Consider the following 18,290-nt stretch of genomic DNA (forward strand, 5'->3'; position numbering starts at 1 on the left):
TCCTTCCTTCTGGTTATTCGAGCTCTTCGCGGAAAAATCACGGATGTTTACTGGAATAACACGCGATCGTCCGTGGTAAAAGGGACCTAAGTCCACAGCGGAAATATTTTGAGGAGAGCAAATTTGTCAAGTTGGGGCCGAATAATGGGCTCCCAAAAATTTGGACAAAAACGTTCATCTTATTGTGTCCTGAAGAGAAATTCTGAGTAGTTCATTGAAAGCCAAAGAGGAAAATATGTACAGTTTTATTACAATACGGTAGTGTCTTGCTCAAGGCAGCAAACTAGAAGTGTAGATAATTTTTCCTCAAAACTACGTGGTTTTGAAATACAAAATTCAAACCACCACGACTCCAATTTATTGGGTCCGTAGTTTTTGGGCGATTCTTGCCTTAAATTGTACGTAATGTCAGACTGTACACTACAATTAAATATGCGAAGGTCTCGGAATGCGAATACTTCCTGAATACGCAAAGAAATGCAAAACATTGAATGTGAGCGTACAATTGGTAAATGTACTTTCCATTGTAAGGCATACATCCATGAAATTTTCTAAAAAAATGTATCGGTCAACAGTGCTCCTTCAATTTTTTTTTAAACTTCCTTGCATTACACATACGTCGAAATAGTTGTATCAAGAAAGATGTGCTTAATTCCAACATTTACAAAGTGATAAAATACCATGAGCGTAAGAGCCAATTATCAAACCAAGACCAAGATTACAAGTAAAAGACTATCAGGGCTTGACAGTATAACGGTTCACAGACAGAAAAACGGATCCGAGGAAAAAAATATTTGGACGGCCCTGAATAGCATTGGTTGATCGGTGTGCTGTACTATGGTACATCCGAGTGATTTCAAAAAGAGAGCCGTACTGGCAAGCTTAAAAAACCAAATTTTGTCGACAAGAAACGACGATTAAGGTCAAAATAATATCTCAGACATTTTTTTTTTTTTTTCAATGCGAATACAAACAAAAAATTTCCACGAGATATATTGTTTGGTTTTCTTCAGAGGAAAAAAATTAATTTACAAAAATATGATTCGAGCATTATATATCACGTCGCAATAGAGATGCGAACTGTCCGGGATCCTCTTAGCGTGGCAGTGCACTAGATTGCTTTACCGAACACACCCCCTCGGATGAGGGAAGAAAATAAGCTTCCTGCAGTAGGGTGGTTTAATAATACACGCATTCGAAAATAATCGCCGAGAATGAGCCCTCGTCATAGAGCACAATGGACAGGTCGTCCTTCACTTTCGCCAGGGCGGGCAGGAGGGGGTTCGGTGGGGCCACCTCCACCATCTAGATCGGAGCGCGTCAGAATCTTAACTTGATTGACGTGACAGCTCCAGTGGCCATTAAAGCCAGAGCGGATCGGAGGAAAATTGGACGTATTTGTGCTAGAAGGAACTATGTCCCACGCAAAACCAATGCAGTTAGATCAGTTTGGCAGAAATACGTCCAATTCTCATTCACGCAGTCGAGTCCGGGGATAAATTTCCGCGACGCAGCTTGTCCTAATGCGACAATTTAAGCCTGCGCAGGCGACCAAAAGATTGTAAATGATATTTATATCGCGTCACCCACGCTTGGCGAATGGTTGCCGGATGATCGCGGAAAAGATGTTGGATGTTTGATCGGATCCGTTTGGGAACTTCATCTAAGGGGCCATTCAAGTGTTACGTAGAGTCCCTATATACTGAGAGTCAAGACAACCCCCCTCATGGAGTCACAAACGGGAATAAAGATTACACAAATTGGCAGTTTTTCGAAATCTTTGATCGGCTCATTCTCAAATTCCTTTCTCCGTTCCTTCTCTCATTCCGTTTGTTCCTTGACGAACCCGTTATTCCCCGGTCCATTCTACATTATAATCTTTGCAATCGGTGAAAATGTAATCTTTATTCCCTTTTGTGACACAGTGGGGGCCTAAAATACGGGTACGAATCAGAAATGGATTCACATTGTCTTGACTCTCAGTATAAAGGTGTTACGTAACGCACTTAGGGGGAAGGGGGTTTGAGCTAGCGTTACGGTGCGTTACAAGGGGGACGAGGGGGGTCAAGCCCAGCGTTACGGAACATATTCGAACCGGGGTGTGACTTTGAAATAGACGTTCTTTCAAAGTCTCTTCGAAAGTTTTCTACCCGATCGCTTTTTCTCGTCTGATGCCAATTCTATCTTAAATTGAATTTTTCGCGTTTTTTAATGAGACTAAGATTTGTAAACCTTGCGCTAGAATTATTTCGACATTTTTCTATCAGCGGGATTCGATTACAATTGCCTTGTAACTCTGGAAAAATTCGAATCTGGAGGCCACCTTTACAGCGTAGTGATAGGTTTTGGCATCGAAATGACAGAATGAGACTGTTTGCTGACCATTTTTTCCCCTATCTCTCTTTCTCTCTCCCCTCACTTTACACTAAAAAATACATCGTAAGGTCCCGAAAGTCAATTTCCAAATTAAAAGATCCAGGTTTCTGATGAACCGTTGATAAAAATGAATGGCCGCATGCATTACTCATGCTCTGAGATAGATATCTAATTTGCAACAAAGTAAAAATTGGACGGGATAAAACCACCGTTTCGCTATTGTCGTAGTCTTCGTGTGATTGACGTTTCCCCCGCCCCGCCCATTCAGTGGCGTGGCGTGAATTGCGATGTATCGATTGTTATGCCATTTAAACCTATGGTAGAGAATCGATTATTAAGGTGTTCGCTGCGAACACCCTGTCTATCGATCTTTTCCATAGGTTAAGTGGCATAACAGTCGATATATCGCAATTCACGCCACGCCGCTGCCGCCCATTACTTTTCAACTTCATTATGATTCTACTCAACGACTCCAGCTATTCTAAAAGATTTGTTTTAAATGAATTCTCAGAATAGGCGCGATACACCCCACTCTGGAAAGAGAGTTCAACATCAAATTTAGCCGACTGCCCAAAAACTTAATATTTTACGTGCCAATATTGTAAAAGATTAAAATTCTCGCGATTCAGGGGTTTCCTCCTGATGCACTGATGCTCTGTATTCTCTCTTTCTGTTTTTACCGCTGAGTTTAATTGTCTGTGTTATCTATGTTCTCCTAATTTCTGGGACCCCTTCATTTTTTTCGACGAACATTTCTCCAATCCTGCTCTGGCGAACTGAAGTTCGGTGTTCTCAATACCCTTGAACAACAATAATTATTCCATCACCCTCAATCCGCAATATATACTTATTCCTAACACGCGTTGTCCCAGATGTGAGGATTTTAGCTCGGCGCAGTTGAAATCCACTTGTAAGAAACAGAATAATGAGTTTAATAATCCGACAAATTTTAAATGTGATGAAAATAATTCAATTTTAAACTATAGGACGCCAAATTCGGATAAAATCAATTGCTCTGGTAAATTAAGATTCACAGTATCTTCGCTCTAATTGTGACGATCCAAATATCTTCGCAGGTTTCGTTTTTTTTAAAAAGAAAACCAACCGACAGTTTTTCTTGTACTTTTTTGCGAATCCTCTTTACTCATTCAAACTTATTCACACACAATTTCGGGGAGATATTTCGGTTAGTTTTCTTTTTAAAAAAAGAAATTAGACGAAAAGGGTACGGGGTTAAAAATACGAGATGATGATTTGGACAATATTCCGTAACTTTGGCAGCAATGCAGGACAAAGCGGGCGTTTCAACCCATGAACTTGGCAAACAAATGATGACGTCAAACGCACTCACACACACTCCTGCGAGACTATCAACGCAAGAATGATGGATTAACACCAGATTAATTGGCGTTTGTTCCACCGCCATTATGGGCTCCAGGTCTAGTACGGGGTGTGCTCGTTGCGAATCCTTTCTAATCCGGAATAGAAAAATCCGGAGGAAAAAAGGAGTTTCCTGAAGCTCTTGCAGAGTTCAAAGCCAGTGGCGAGGCGTGAGTGATCGATAAATAATCGGTATTTCTCCATTTGAAGCCATGGTGAAGAATCGATTACTGCGAGGTGTTCGTTGCCAACACTCTGTTTATCGATCATTTTCCATAGGTTCAAATAGCACATATATCGATATATCGCAAAGCTCGTCACGCCACTCCTTCACACTGCATGAAGGTTTTCGGGAAACGCTTTTTACCGGCATCAAATTGAGCTCACGCGAAATCCTCGCTCGGGTCAAAAGAAAACCTGCAAAATATTTAACATCGGAGCTCTTAGGGCTTAAGAGGACTTACTCTGGTACCTACACTAGAAAGGCATGCGTCTCAATGCGAAATTTCAAGATTTTTGCTCCCAAATTATTTTTCGAGTGAATATTACTTGAAATTTTGGTTCATTGTTTACTGCAGTAGATCTTACCATGCATCTTCCACCGCGATGCATCAAACAGCTATGCGGAGTTGCATGGTTGCCCCACCGTAAACCACTGCGGGCCGATTATTGGAATTGATAGACAAAGCTATAGACAATGAACACAAAATGATATGGTGGAATCCTAATGGTGGAAGCGGGTGGTTGCAATGGACAAAGGAGGTAAGTAATAGACTAAGGGCAACCAAAGAGACCCTTCAGTTAGTCCATCACTTCCCACCTCGGTCTGTGAGAACCACCAGTTGCAACCAATAGGATCGCTCCATACTCCCTGTGTCTCCTTTGTCTATAGCTTTGTCTATCAATTTCAATTATCAGTCCGCTGAGAAAATGAAGGTGGCGGAAAGCAAGGGGCTGATTACCGCCATGGAGCAAGGAGCAGGCCTATCATCGTGGGCGATATCTCGTTGAAATTGAATGGAAAAGCTTGATATCTCGGCCTCGATGGTTGCCGGTAAATGCCAAAAGTTGCCGATTTGTTGTTGTTCATTTATTTTGTTTACAAGCGAAAAGTGATCTTTGATAGTGGTCCATGCCTTGAGTTGTTAGAGTTTAATTCAACAATCTGCAGGTTATATTGATAAATATCGTGTTCAGGATCATCGGTTTTCGTTAAACGCAAGTTGACGTTGCTTGTTTCTAGATACGGCGATTGAAAACTGCTTCCAGACGCGGTAAATTTGAAAAAGCGTTTTCCAAAATACGCGAATTGCGCACTAAGGAGTAGAATTCACATTTTTTTAAATGTGACCATCGTGGTTTTTGTATCACTTAACCCTTCAAACTAAATTCACACAGTTGTATCTCTTGAGTGTGATAGATCCATTTGGACGTATTTCTATAAAACGGAACTAAGTGCCATAGGGGAAGGAAGGAGGAGGGGGGCTTGGATTGGCAAGTGTTGCGGAACGCGATGCTCGTTCCGTCCTATACTTGCAATGCTTTTCCATGGCGCTTAGTTCCGTTTGACAGAACGCGCTATCCGGGATTCTAAAATCCTCAAAAGGAACTCAAATTGGCGCTTAGTTCCGTTTGACAGAAATACGTCCATTTATCAGTCAATTGGACGTATTTCTACCCAACAGACCTATGTGCAAGTGAGAAATATGGGGTGTGCTCGTTAGTTCTCTTTGCGTAAGAGTGAATGAGAATAATAAAGCGCCAGTGACGTCAGCGGCAACGAACGAGCTCCGGCACAACGGGGAGATCGTTGGAGGGAGTCTTTAACTCATGAGCCCTGTCCACAAGGCTCTCTTGCCATGCCCGCGGCTCATGGGTTCCGCATTCAGTTGGCACATAGGTCTGTTTGATAGAATGTGATATCCCGCTTTTCCAATTCTATAAAAGGAATCACGCCCACTTTTACATTGCTTCTTATGCAGCTTCGACGATCACACCCCCATATTTCTCCCCTATACATAGGTCTGTTTGGTAGAAATACGTCCAATTATGTACTAGCCAAATGAAATAAAGCGGACACTTACATTCGAAAGCTGAAGAAATCGAGGATCGAATTTCATCGGCGCCCCTTCATCTCTCCTGCCTGCAACACGGGTAACTTTTGAATAGGAATGGTTGCGTCTAGGGTTTGTCGTCATTATGGTGTCACGCCCGTCGATGACCGATACTGACGAACGGCGCTGCAAAGGGGAAAAAAAGAAGCATGTTAATCATAGCACTGTCCCATTTTGCTACCTGGGGCTAATATGAAGGTCCACGAACAGAAGAAGGACAAGGTGATCAAAATTGAGTTAAGGTTTCATTGTATAAGCAGGCCCGCCACATCCCATCTTGGGCCCTGGTACCAATTTTCTGGCCCGGGCCCCTAGCACGGGGGGGGGGGGGGGGGTCCGGGGGGCCTCCCCCGGGAAATTTTTGAAATTTTAAATCAATTTGGACGCATGGGGACGACAGGTCTGTTCACATTTCTGTTCTTATGGGCGGTTATACAAACAAAAAATAAAATTGAAATAGTGGGATTGATTGGCACAACGGACTATCTTCAAAGACACCAAACAATTGTCGTGTCTTTTCTCGGTTTTCCTGACTTATTAAATATTCTTCAGCTTACTTATTAGCTATCACCTCAACGGGAAAAATGACAAAAATGAAAATAATTACATATCAAAACTATCCACACATTGAACAATCCCGGAAGTGGACTACCGGATAGGGTAAGAATTTAATTACCACCAGTAATATTTCCTTGTCAATATTTTACGTGTACTCAACACATTAAACTTACCAACCATTTTTCAAGTATTCCCATAAAATGTAAAAGTGGCGAGGCGTACTTTGCAATACATCGATTGATTTCCATTTAAACCAATGGAAAAGGATCGATAAACAAAGTGTTCACAACGAACGCCTTAATAATAGATTCTTTACCAAAACTTCGAATGGAAACTTCATACTTCAAACTCAAACTCAAACTTTCAACTTCAAACTATTTGTGAATAAATTCATTTACGCCTCTCCACTAAGATGTAAACAATGCCCCTCGAAATTTCTGTTTTGAACTTCGGCCGATTCTTGACTTCGATCTTGTATCAACGTAAACTCGGCCAAAAATTTAGTTACACTTGGCATCGACCGACTTCATCCACTCTACAAAGGCAGAAAGATCACCAACGCCCTGATAATTTTCTAATTATTTAATCAATACTCTTACGCCCCGTGATTTTGAAAAGAGGTTCATATTTGCTAAGAATCTTTCGAAATATTGTATTCAGTCTGATAACGAGGGGTGGGCGTAACACCTCGCAATGAGTTGCCCCGTATTTTAGCTGGGGCGCTAAGATACGCTGATTGAAACTCCGACTCATTGAATGAATGAAGGAGCTTCATTCATCAACCTCGTGAAGTGAATGAAAAGTTTGTTGTAAAAATGATGTCTAAAGCGAGAATTCAAGTTGCTCTCACTTCAAATCTTCCACCTTTTCAATATGAATCTGCTGATTCGGCGATGATTTGTTTACCTTCTCAAAATCTATTCCTTCGTCAATTAATCATTCTCCTCATAATTTGAAAGCAACCACAGCCTAAGCTGAGGGATCAATGACTAACTTTGTGGAAGCGCACTTATTTTTGTTAAGATTCTTTCTAATGGTATATGAAGTTTTCTCTTCAAACCCGATGATATTCAACGTTAGACAATAATGATTATTTTTTTAAAAGAACAGAGTTCTACATCGAACCGCCACTTGACAATTTCTCACTCTCCACCAGTTTTCAACACCAAATTTTCAAAATTCTTTACATTTTCTTTTATTTTACTGCTTTTCCCTAAAAGTATTCCTTCCTATGTTGTCGCGCGAAGGAAAAACACCATATGAACCTTCTGACGTTGCCAAATTTCCTTTGATAAAATACGAATTTTCAGGGAAGTCTGTGAATATTTTCCCTCCAATTTTTCAGAAAATTTTATTCGCGGTCAGATCTCAATTACCTGAAAATTTCAAGAAAAAGTATTCATAACTCTTCTTAAAAATAAACATTTTATTGGAGGAAATTTGGCGACTCTTGAATGTTCATACGGCGTTCTCCGTTGGCAAGGCAGTGTATCTGTATATATGCGCACTAAGTTTGAAGTTTTCCTTGGCTTTACGAAAAAGGCCCATGAGTAATCTGATAATTTTAATACAACGGTATTTCTCCAACTCTGAAGCTTCCGACACAATGGAAATTCTTAAAATTTATACTATTGCCAATTCAAGAGATAGATTTCTTGAAATTCATACTGTTGCAAATTTAAAGATCCTATCAAACCGTAACGGCACTGATAGAAGACGGCGAGGTTCACTGACCCAGAATCAAAGGTGCATTAATACGCGAAATCACCCCTCTATTAACTCTTAGCACCATCGATGCACGCCAAAGTTCACCAAGTCCTCTCGTGACTCATCGGGTGGTGGAAAGTTCGAAGCTGACACATGCCATACACGGTTGCTGAAGTCAGCGGTGAAATTCAGGAGCCCCATTATGATCCCAAGCATAACTTATGACTTATCGCCGACCTGACAACTTTGTTTCGTCCATCGATGAGTTGATTGGAATGAGCTGTGAGTGTAAGGTTGCTGTGAAACCTGATTAGCGAACGGTGTTGGAACTTGTCAGTTTGGAACTTGCAGTGTTGTATGTTTAGTACTTAAATTCCTTAGAATTTGCTTGGCTTTACACAAAAAATTACTCTTGGCTCCTGTCTTTCTCCGCCCTCACCGAAATTTCTGACACCGTAAGTCAAAAATCTGACTGTTGCCTGCTTTTTAACTGGCTTTCTTTATTCTGAAATCTTTGAAAGCGTACGCTAAATTGGTTTTTCCTGGCTTCACGAAAGCAAATTTCAGCAATGGGCGCCCAAATTGAACCAGATTTTCGGCAGTTAGGGAAAATTGCCCTTGGGCGCTCGACTTTAAAAAAAGCTCGAGATGAACTAATCAATTTGTGAGATAGGGAATGGTTTTGAACATTTTCTCTGTTCTCAATGTGATTTTTGTGCGCAGTCTCCCTAGAAAAATAGGACATCGATGGTGAAACTGCGAAAAACGCGTACCTCAATTTGCGATGTTGCAGACTTCCGCCACGGAGAAAAAAACTTCGTGCACGGGACCCGAAGTTAAGGTCTTATGGATCTCTGAAGTTTTCGGATCTTGCATCCGAAAACTTGAGGTCCAGCTGCCGAAGTTCGGGTCAGACATATGAAGTACTTAGGTACATACGCAAGCAGGGTTCGGGTCACACGTCTGAAGTATCCGGTACATACCTAAGTACTTCAGATGTCTGACCCGAACTTCGGCAGTTGGACCTCAAGTTTTTGGATGCGTTATCCGAAAAAGAGAGATCTATGTGACCTCAACTTCGGGTCCCATGCACGTAGTTTTTTTCTCCGTGCGGTCATGATTTATTTTTTACATGGAAAATTATTGAACGTCTTCTTCATTTTTTTTTCTTTTTTTTACAATTTCAGTGATTTTTCTTACGTACTTAAAGAATATTCTGCAAAAATTTCAAGATATTATGTTTGCTTTGTTCCTTTTTCAAAAATACAATAGGAGCGTAGCACGGTGGAACAAGTCAGTAGGAGAGGTCGGACAAAATTTGGAAACTTTAAAAGCTCATAACTCTGTTCATACAAAATTTTGAGGTTCTAAAAGTGGTTCCAATGGTAAAATTTTCTATAAGAATCACCCCTTGAAATTTAAAATGTGACGAAATAAACATCAAAATTTGCAATTTTAGTCAAAAAATTCCTGTCCAACCTCCCTAATTGATTCGATCCACTGTGCAGAGGTTTCGGAACGCCGCACAGTGGGTCGAGTCAATTAGAGAAGTCGGACATGGAATTTTTGATTAAAACTGCATTTGATGTTTATTTCGTCACATTTTAAATTTTAAGGGGTGCTTCTGGAAGAAAATTTCACGGGGAAACCAATGACTCCACTTTTAAAACCTCAAAGTTTTGTATAAACGGAGTTATAAGCGTTTGAAGTTTCCAAATTTTGTCCGGCCTCTCCTATTGACTCGATTCATTGTGCGCCGCAACCGCGATACGGATTTTTACAGTTTAACCACCGATATGCTCAGGTAGCTGTGTGGATATCGTGTGAGCTATTCGAGGAAAACCTGCCAAGGGAAAGGTATTTTATGTAGTAATGAGTCCGATTTTTTCAATATGGAAAAACGAAAGCTTCCCAGCTCGTCCCACGTGCGTCTCCGAGCATACCCCTCATTAACGGATCGATTTTTGCGTTGCCACGACCGGGAACTTTTCACCGGGAGATCGCATCAGCCCACCTCATCGGGATTCCGCGAAAGCTCCGCGAAACCACACCGTCCTTGCATCTCTCATTCTCTCGCCGGCGCTCAATATATTCGCTTCGTTTTCCTTCGTCGTGACGTCAAAGCTCGTCTCGTAAACAGTCGCTAATGGTCCGCGTGGGAGAACATATACGAATGACTCGTTCCATGAAATAGGAGCTAATACTGCCGTGCTAAGGGAAAACGCCATATGAGCTTTCAGGCGTTGCCAAATCTCTTTCGATAAATCACGAATTTCGGGAAAATTCGCAAGTATTTTCCTTCAAATGTTTCCGAGAATTTCGTTCGTAATTTGATCTGAAGCGTCTGAAAATTTCGAGGAAGAATATTCATAAAGTTCTTCGAAAATAAATATTTCCTGAGAGGCAATTTGGCAACATTCGAATGCTCATATGGGGTTTTTCTTTGGCACAGCAGAATACTCGTGTTCACTTTCTCACGCCTTCGTCAACGGCGTCCCATTGTCGCCGCGCACGGAGAAAATTACCCTTTTCGTTCATTTTGACATCATTAATTGCCTGTGTTAAAAAACTAGTTTTGGGTGAAACTTGGCAACCGAGTTCACCCCTTCGCCTCAATATTTGCTTCTATTCTCTGCAGGTTTGAAGCTGGGTTTTTTGTGTTCTGATACAATTGAGGGAAGTGCTCATTTCTTCTGTGGGAGGAAAATCGGTCATTGGTCTGGTTGAACAAAGGTTCAAAGACCGAATTTTGGACTTATTTTCAGCTGGAAATAGAAAATGAAGACTTTTATCCATTTTCAGCTGGAAATAGAAAATGAAGACTTTTATCCCCGCCCGAGGAAAAGCTCCGTGAGAGTAGCGACATCTTTCCCGCGTTGCGTTAAAGCTGTTCGAGGGTAAAAAATTGATAGATTAGTTTGAGCTTTTGCACTTCAGTCACTTCTTCTCTGTAAAATTTTCTCGCAAATATTCCTTTCATTCTTTTCAGCATAACTTTGCTATCAATGAGCGAGTTTTTAATGTAGAAATCACATGAAAAATCACGAGCTTCGAAACAAAAAAGATGAGACTGTAGTACCAAAAAACCTAAAAATTTGGATATTCGTAACCTGGAATAGTCGAGATGAATGTTCTGCAAAGATATCGGCACAAAAAGGGTTCAAAAATGTTAAACCAAACCAGTACTTGACGAGTTCAAAATCTGAAGTTCTAAAAATGCAGTTTTAAAGAAAAGCAACTTAAAGTATTGATCTGCTCTGTTTAGGATGAAAAATCATCGAATAAAAATATAGCTTATGTCCTCTATTTGGTGCAAAAATGAATGAGGGGTTTTCCACGGGAAAATAAAAAACCGAACTTTCGATTTAGTTTGGCGAAAATACCCTATCTGAAACATTTATCTCCATGAATTAAAGTCTCTTTCCCCTAAGATGTCGTACTTATGGTGATGTATAACGCATGACTACAAATTTTTTAATAAAAAATGTAGACAGCTTTAAAAACTTTAAACATTCAGACGACTGCACGACTCTCTATTTCATGATAGGGAGATAAGCCTTGGATTTTTCTCCGTTTCTTTTCTTCCAAAAACTGGGTTGGTCGGCATCAGGCATTAACATTCATATTATTAGGTTCAATATAACTAATAAGAGTTCCCCCAAGACTTAACGAATTCCTCATCAAAAATTCTGTCCTAAAATTGTTCCAAAAATTTAGGCGATCCTTCAATGAAAGACAGTGTTTTTACTTGGTCATCAAAGAAAAAGGAATGTATTAGGATGTCTATAATAACTTTTCAATATTGATAAAGAAGGATTCCAGCCGTAGAAACATTCAAATACGTTCCTATTAGACTCGAATGTTTAACATTACGTTTCGAGTAATTTTACAAAAAACAAAGAGAGGTCAAAAATAATTATGTTTTATGAAACGCGAAATGCATGAGCAGGTGAGACTTATTTCTTAATTTTTTACAATTACTTTTAAATTTACTGATAGAGATTTTCTCGGTGAACAAGAAATAAGACTGGAATTCGTGTGAACTTTCAAGGGGAGCCAAATCCCCTCCAATGAACTGTTTATTTTTACAAAGAGTTATGAACATTTTCTCGCAAAATTTTCGGATACTTAAGATCCGATTGCGAGTGAAATTCTCTGAATCATTGGACGCGGACGAATATTCACAGATTTCCCTGAAAATTCGCATTTTATCATAAGAATTTTGGCGACAACTAAAAGTAATTACTCCGTTTTTTCCTAGCACGGCAAAATTAAAAGACTATCTTTGATTGGAGATCTCAAAAAATGGAGGATCGCCTTTGTCACATCTATTCCATCAAAATAGAGAATCAATGCTTACTAATTTTGTAGAGCACACTGATATTGTGCATTAGTGCAATGCCCCATAATCTCACGACAAAAACGCTTTGGAGTCATGAATCCGGTTAAAATTTAGAGGCGTAGAGACCCGAAGAAACAGCAGGAAAGAGAGGCTTTCGTCTCCATCTTATTGAAATTTCTCACGACACCTAACGTGAGACATAAACGCCCATCAAAGGACGTGACGGTTGCGATTGAGTCATTTTAGTGCGATTTTAAAGGGGAGCGATTGTCGATCTTGGATAGTCTCTAAATGTTACGTTCTAGAATTGCCGCAATTTCGATTAATCGCAAGCGAATTACCGCTAATGATATTCCGACACTGATTGAACAACATCGATATTTTGAGCTAAAAAGCGTATGAGCATTGCAAAATGCTCGTACTTGATTTATTGCTTCCAAGGAGTGTAACTTCTGACTCCATTCGCGAGAATTTGCTGTAAGTTTGCGAGCAAGCCTTCGTAACAATGTTGAAAAACCAACGCAGGTTGAATGATGAATTGTACGACAACACCATCTTACATCACTAAAATTCATTGATAGGTGTCAAAAGTATTGTTGACTATCGCACACGAATTATTGAAGCGTGTCATTTAACGCAGGAATAACAATTTTGGATGAGAAATTTGCATAGCAGATGAACAACTTACAAAAAGAATCCTTTTACTTTGGTCGTGCTAGGGAGAGACACAAAAAAAAAAAACTGTGATAACGTTGTTGATAGAGGACGCGGTACTTTGTCAATATTGAATTTAGAAACTCAGAATCTTTGAGTTAGAGTGTCTGTAAGGGAAAGCACTGCCATGTCTGTGCTGCTCTCTCATTGGTTCATCATTCGCGGAATGGCCTTCCACCAAAGCTTGTTCAGTATTTATTTTAGAAGCTGGGAATTTGTGATGAATTGCGATCAACGTAAAAATGGCAAAATTTTGCAGACGTCTCCTGATACTTGACGTCGCTGACGTATACTAGATGAGGGCAAACATGCACCTTGGGGGCGTAGCAGTATGATGGCTTTTCACCGATGCAAAAAATTGACGTCAACAAACAAACGAGAGGGATTACACCTGAACTACGAAGTACTTACCCCTTGTTGCCGAGTTACGAATGAAAATGTACAAAAAATCTCATTTGGACTGCGTTGAACAGAAAGGACCCAAGCCAAATCGGCTATTGCCAAATTTAATCGGGCAATTCAATGTTTTACATGAAAACGGTCATGTGAATTTTCTTGCGAATTTCAGTGAATTTTCTCCATGGCACGAAGCGAATTTCTCAAAATTTTCAAAGGAATCCGCGCAAATATTTTCTTGTAAAAAATTAAATTGCCCCGTTAAATTTGGCAATAGCTGATGTAGCTTGGTTCCTTTCTGTTAAACGCGGTCCAATTAACATAAAAAAGTTGGTAATGTGATGGAGGCAGGCAAAGGGGGAACAGTAAACGCGACAAACGCGTTCATTGTGAAAATATGCTTCCCAGAGTGGTCGCTGAGGCCAAATAGTTGCATCATTTAAAAACCCAATCGATAGTGTAGCAGTACGCAGATGAGCGAGAACATTATAGATAACTCTTTGATGAACGGCGCACCGTGCTGTGTGCGCAATGCATGAAGTATCCTCCGGTCTTGTAAGGCGCTACGATGCGTTTTGCACCGTGTGCGCGCCAGCTCCGCACCGCTCGGCCGCAGTGTTTGACGCGATTATTCAAATTTGCAGCGTCAGCGGTTTTCAATTTATGATTTCGAAGTTTTTGTACACTATGTTGGAATTATTGTCATTTCAAATGATAAAACATTACATAAAACCCAGCTTATTTTCTTCTCTTCATTAACATATTTTTGTAAATAATTCCAAATAGGACCATGCAAGTGAAACGACTTTTACGCGTAGTCTCCCTCGTTGCTCAGCGATTTACCTGATGTCGTGATCGTTCGGACTATATTAAACTCGGTCCATTTGAGGGTGTAAAGCTGTACGCTGTAGAAATTTCTGTTCCTGCAAGACGAAAAAGAGAAGGGAGAGAAAAAAAAGAAACGGAGGAAAGAAGAAGGAACGACGCTTGCATTTTGTAATTATTCATGACAAAGTTGGCTCAAACTGCAAATTAGATGCTTCAAAAATTCAACAATTTTCCGAGATAGGCCCTCCTGGCCCTCCTCGGGCCCTCTTTTCACCCCCCCCCCCCCCCATCCGTTTTAGGTATCTGCTGAATTGGTGGATCTAGCAGATATGAAATCAATGTACTGTAATCAATGTATGAATTTAATGTACATCCTTATTTCCTACGGTGATTGAAAAGAGGAACGGTCATTGCGAAGACTCTTGGCATCAGCCGCGCTGTAAATCGGGCTGGTAGCAACGTAAGTGAAGTTGTTGAGACGTGTTGCGCTGTTTGTTAGCCTGTTACCCCCAGGCGATGCCCGAATAAATTGAGTTCGATCAGACATGCATCCAGGAACGGCTCCACGGCACCACGACCCGAGCCACCGCTCAAAGCTCGGAAATTCAGTCACAGCAACATCCCCCTTGTTGACGAATCTACACACAAATCAACCCTCTTCACATTCTTGCCAACTTTAAACCGTCAGTATGTAATGGAGATGTTGCATGTGTGAGGAATTTGCGATTTGACTGTTGATTCTTATGTAAAAGTTCGCGAGAAACACGACGATGCCACTGGTTTTCTCTGAAATCAACTCCCAAGCTTAAAAAAAGCTCTCAAGTTGAGGCCAAAATGGAGGGGATATCCCACGCTATCCTGAGAGTCCACCTCTACATCAAGACAAACTCTCCATGCAAAGATAGGGAGCAAATACATTAGCAGGGTTGCTGTGTTTTCAGTTTTGGAGTCCCCAATTAAAGTGGCAGCCCTGTCAATGTATTTGCTCCCTATCTTTGCATGGAGAGTTTGTCTTGATGTAGAGGTGGACTCTCAGGATAGCGTGGGATATCCCCTCCATTTTTGCCTCAACTTGAGAGCTTTTTTTGAGCTTGGGAGTTGATTTCATAGAAAACCAGTGGCACCATCGTGTTTCTCATGAACTTTAACAAAAGAATCACGAGTCAAATTGCATATTCCTCACACATGCAACATCTCCATTCCGATTTGCTCCGAGGGGCCGTCACTAAATCAAGTAATGAGAACTGAGAAAAAAATACCATCCACTATACAGATGCATTGGTTGGAGATTCGAGTAGAAAGATCTAATTCAGAAAAGCAGCACTGTCTGATTTTAACACTCTCCAGAAAATACCTAGCTCTTACTTCGAACAGAAATGCAGCTCGGCCGATTCTGCATGATCTGCCCATTAGATCCCAAATGCTCGTAGAAAACTCTTCTATGGCGTCGTATCGATGACCAAGTATTGAAATTCTGCCCCTTTTCCTGTAGACGGTCAAAAATCGCGCCGTTAAAAATTTCCGTGTTAACGGTTACCTTGAATTACTTTTACACAATTACACTGGGGAAAAACACATTGGATCTAGAGTCCAGACTCTTGAAAACATTGACAAGAAAAAGGACTCTTGATTAAATCAGATTTAAGCTTAAATCAAAAGGAAATCCGCTCGAATTAAGAGGCTTGGTTCTTTATTTTAGCTTAAATCTGATTGAATCAAGAGTATTTTTTTCTTGTCGATGTATTTAAGAGTCTGGACTCTAGATCCAATGTGTTTTTTATTCCAGTGTACTTTTTCTAAATGCGCAGACATTCATTCGACGGAAAAGGGCAGCTCTTCATTGATTGTTCGACAACCAAACTTCCAGTGCCTTGTCTCGTAGTTTCGGGGGAGGAAAATCAATGTTCGGCCACCGAGTGGTATCGGAAGTCGCTAATTGTTCGATCGCGTGATTTTCAATCGCTAACCTTGCCTAACCTCCCACCGCCTAGTTAATGAGATTCGCCCCGTGAGGCGTCTAAACTCATTTGAGTTGTCAAGTAATAGTAAAGCCTCGGTGTTAGGATGGTGATGGAGCCGTCTCTCATAGTTGGTTGCAACTTTAGTTATAAATTGCGAGACGGTCTCCATCCCCAGGTCTCTATGGATATCAGAGTTACGTTCATACCATCGTGCTCCGACTATCTGTCTCAGAGCACGATTTTGGACTCTTTGTAAAATTTCTATATTGGACCGTGCTGCACACCCCCAGATTTGAGCTCCATATGCCCATGTGGGTCGTACAATTTGTTTATATAATAGAAGCTTATTACTAATACTTAACTTAGATTTTTTACCTATTAACCAATACAATTTTTTAAGTTTGAACAAGCATTCTTCTCTTTTGATTTTTATGTGTTCCTTCCACTTTAACTTAGTATCTAGGTGTATACCTAAATACTTGGCCACTTCTGAAGGTTTTAATAGGACTTTATTGAATATAATGTTAATGTCCTTGATACTACGGTTAGAGAATATCTTATAAATAGTTTTTGCACAATTAAGTTTGATGTCTTTTTCACTCGTCCAGTTATAGAAATTTTGAAGGTTATCTTCAAGTTCAAGTGTAGCTAATTCCTGACTTTTATTGCTAGACAAATACGTAGTATCATCAGCATACTTTCCTAAGAGGGATTTTCTGGTTGGAGCGGGAATATCTGAGGTAAACAGTAAATATAGCAATGGGCCTAGAACTGAGCCTTGCGGGACTCCTGCCAGAATTGGTTTTTCGTCCGACAGTGCCTCACCTACTCTAACTCGGAAAGTTCTGTCAGAGAGATACGATTGGATTAATCTAACATGACAAGCAGGGAGAAGATTTGCTAACATTTTAATAAGGAGTTTATGAGAGACTTTATCAAATGCTTGTGCAACGTCTAAGAATGCAGAGACGCAATATTCTCCTTTTTCAAGGGCTTTTTCAATAAAATTGGTTACTCTATGTATTTGTTCAATGGTAGAGTGTTTAGCTCTAAAACCGAATTGAATATCTGGCAGTATGTTTTTAATATTGATTACTTTTAATAGTCTAGGAAGATAAAGTCTTTCCCATAGTTTTGCTATGGATGAGAGCAAAGATATTGGACGATAAGAAGAGGGATTTCTTTCGGGTTTGCCTTTTTTATGAAAAACTATTATTATTGCTTCTTTAAATTTGCTAGGGACATATTGTAGATTGATTATTGCATTAAAAATTTGGACTAATTTATGAATTGCTTTATCAGGTAATTTTTTAAGGATGAGGCCAGTAAGTTGGTCTTTTCCTGGGGCTTTTTTTGTTTTGCATTTGCTTATTAATTTGGTAACTTCCCCAAAAGAGAAATGAGGTATTTCGTGCTCTGTTTCTATCAGATCTGTTTCATTTAGATGCAGGAGAATATCGCATTTCGTAGCATTGGGTAGTGAATTGGGTTTAAATACTTTTTCGAGGTGGGTTGCGTGTAAATTTGCTTTATGGAGGTCAGTTTTGGCCCATTTCCTTGTATTATCATTAAATAAAGGGGCATTATGTAGTGGTGGACGTTTTATGTAACTGATCGCTCTCCAAAGGGAGTAGTCGGTTGCAGGTGAGGCATCTAATGTTTTAATAAATTTTTCAAGTTGATTATTTCTAATAGTCCAAAGCTCATTTGTTAGTTCTCTTGAGATGGAGTTAAAATAGGCTTTATCTTCGGGGTCTCTGGAGCGCAGCCATCTTTTCCTAGCTTTTCTTTTTTCCTTTATGATTTTGAGGATGTAGGGGGGGGGGGGGTTTTATATCCGGCTTTAATGTGTTGAATAGGGGGAGGGGTGGCATTTTTCGCCGCATCCTGTATGATTTTAACAAGATTTTCTAG

General features: G+C 40.2%; 2 protein-coding genes across 6 annotated transcripts in view; one reads left to right on the plus strand and one right to left on the minus strand.

Moving 5' to 3' along the window:
- LOC109033600 (uncharacterized) overlaps positions 1–18,290 on the minus strand; it is a 77,459-nt gene that overhangs the window by 32,443 nt on the left and 26,726 nt on the right. The window contains exon 2 of the mRNA XM_072299897.1: positions 5,841–5,996. Within this exon, the coding sequence (XP_072155998.1) occupies positions 5,841–5,954 (114 nt within the window). The 5' untranslated portion in view covers positions 5,955–5,996. The remainder of the gene's footprint in view (positions 1–5,840; positions 5,997–18,290) is intronic.
- Positions 1–18,290, plus strand: part of LOC109033599 (uncharacterized) — a 66,728-nt gene that overhangs the window by 30,153 nt on the left and 18,285 nt on the right. The gene's annotated exons all lie outside the window — the stretch shown is intronic.

The sequence above is a fragment of the Bemisia tabaci genome, chromosome 4 (assembly GCF_918797505.1).
Source record: "Bemisia tabaci chromosome 4, PGI_BMITA_v3".
Lineage (NCBI taxonomy): Eukaryota > Metazoa > Arthropoda > Insecta > Hemiptera > Aleyrodidae > Bemisia > Bemisia tabaci.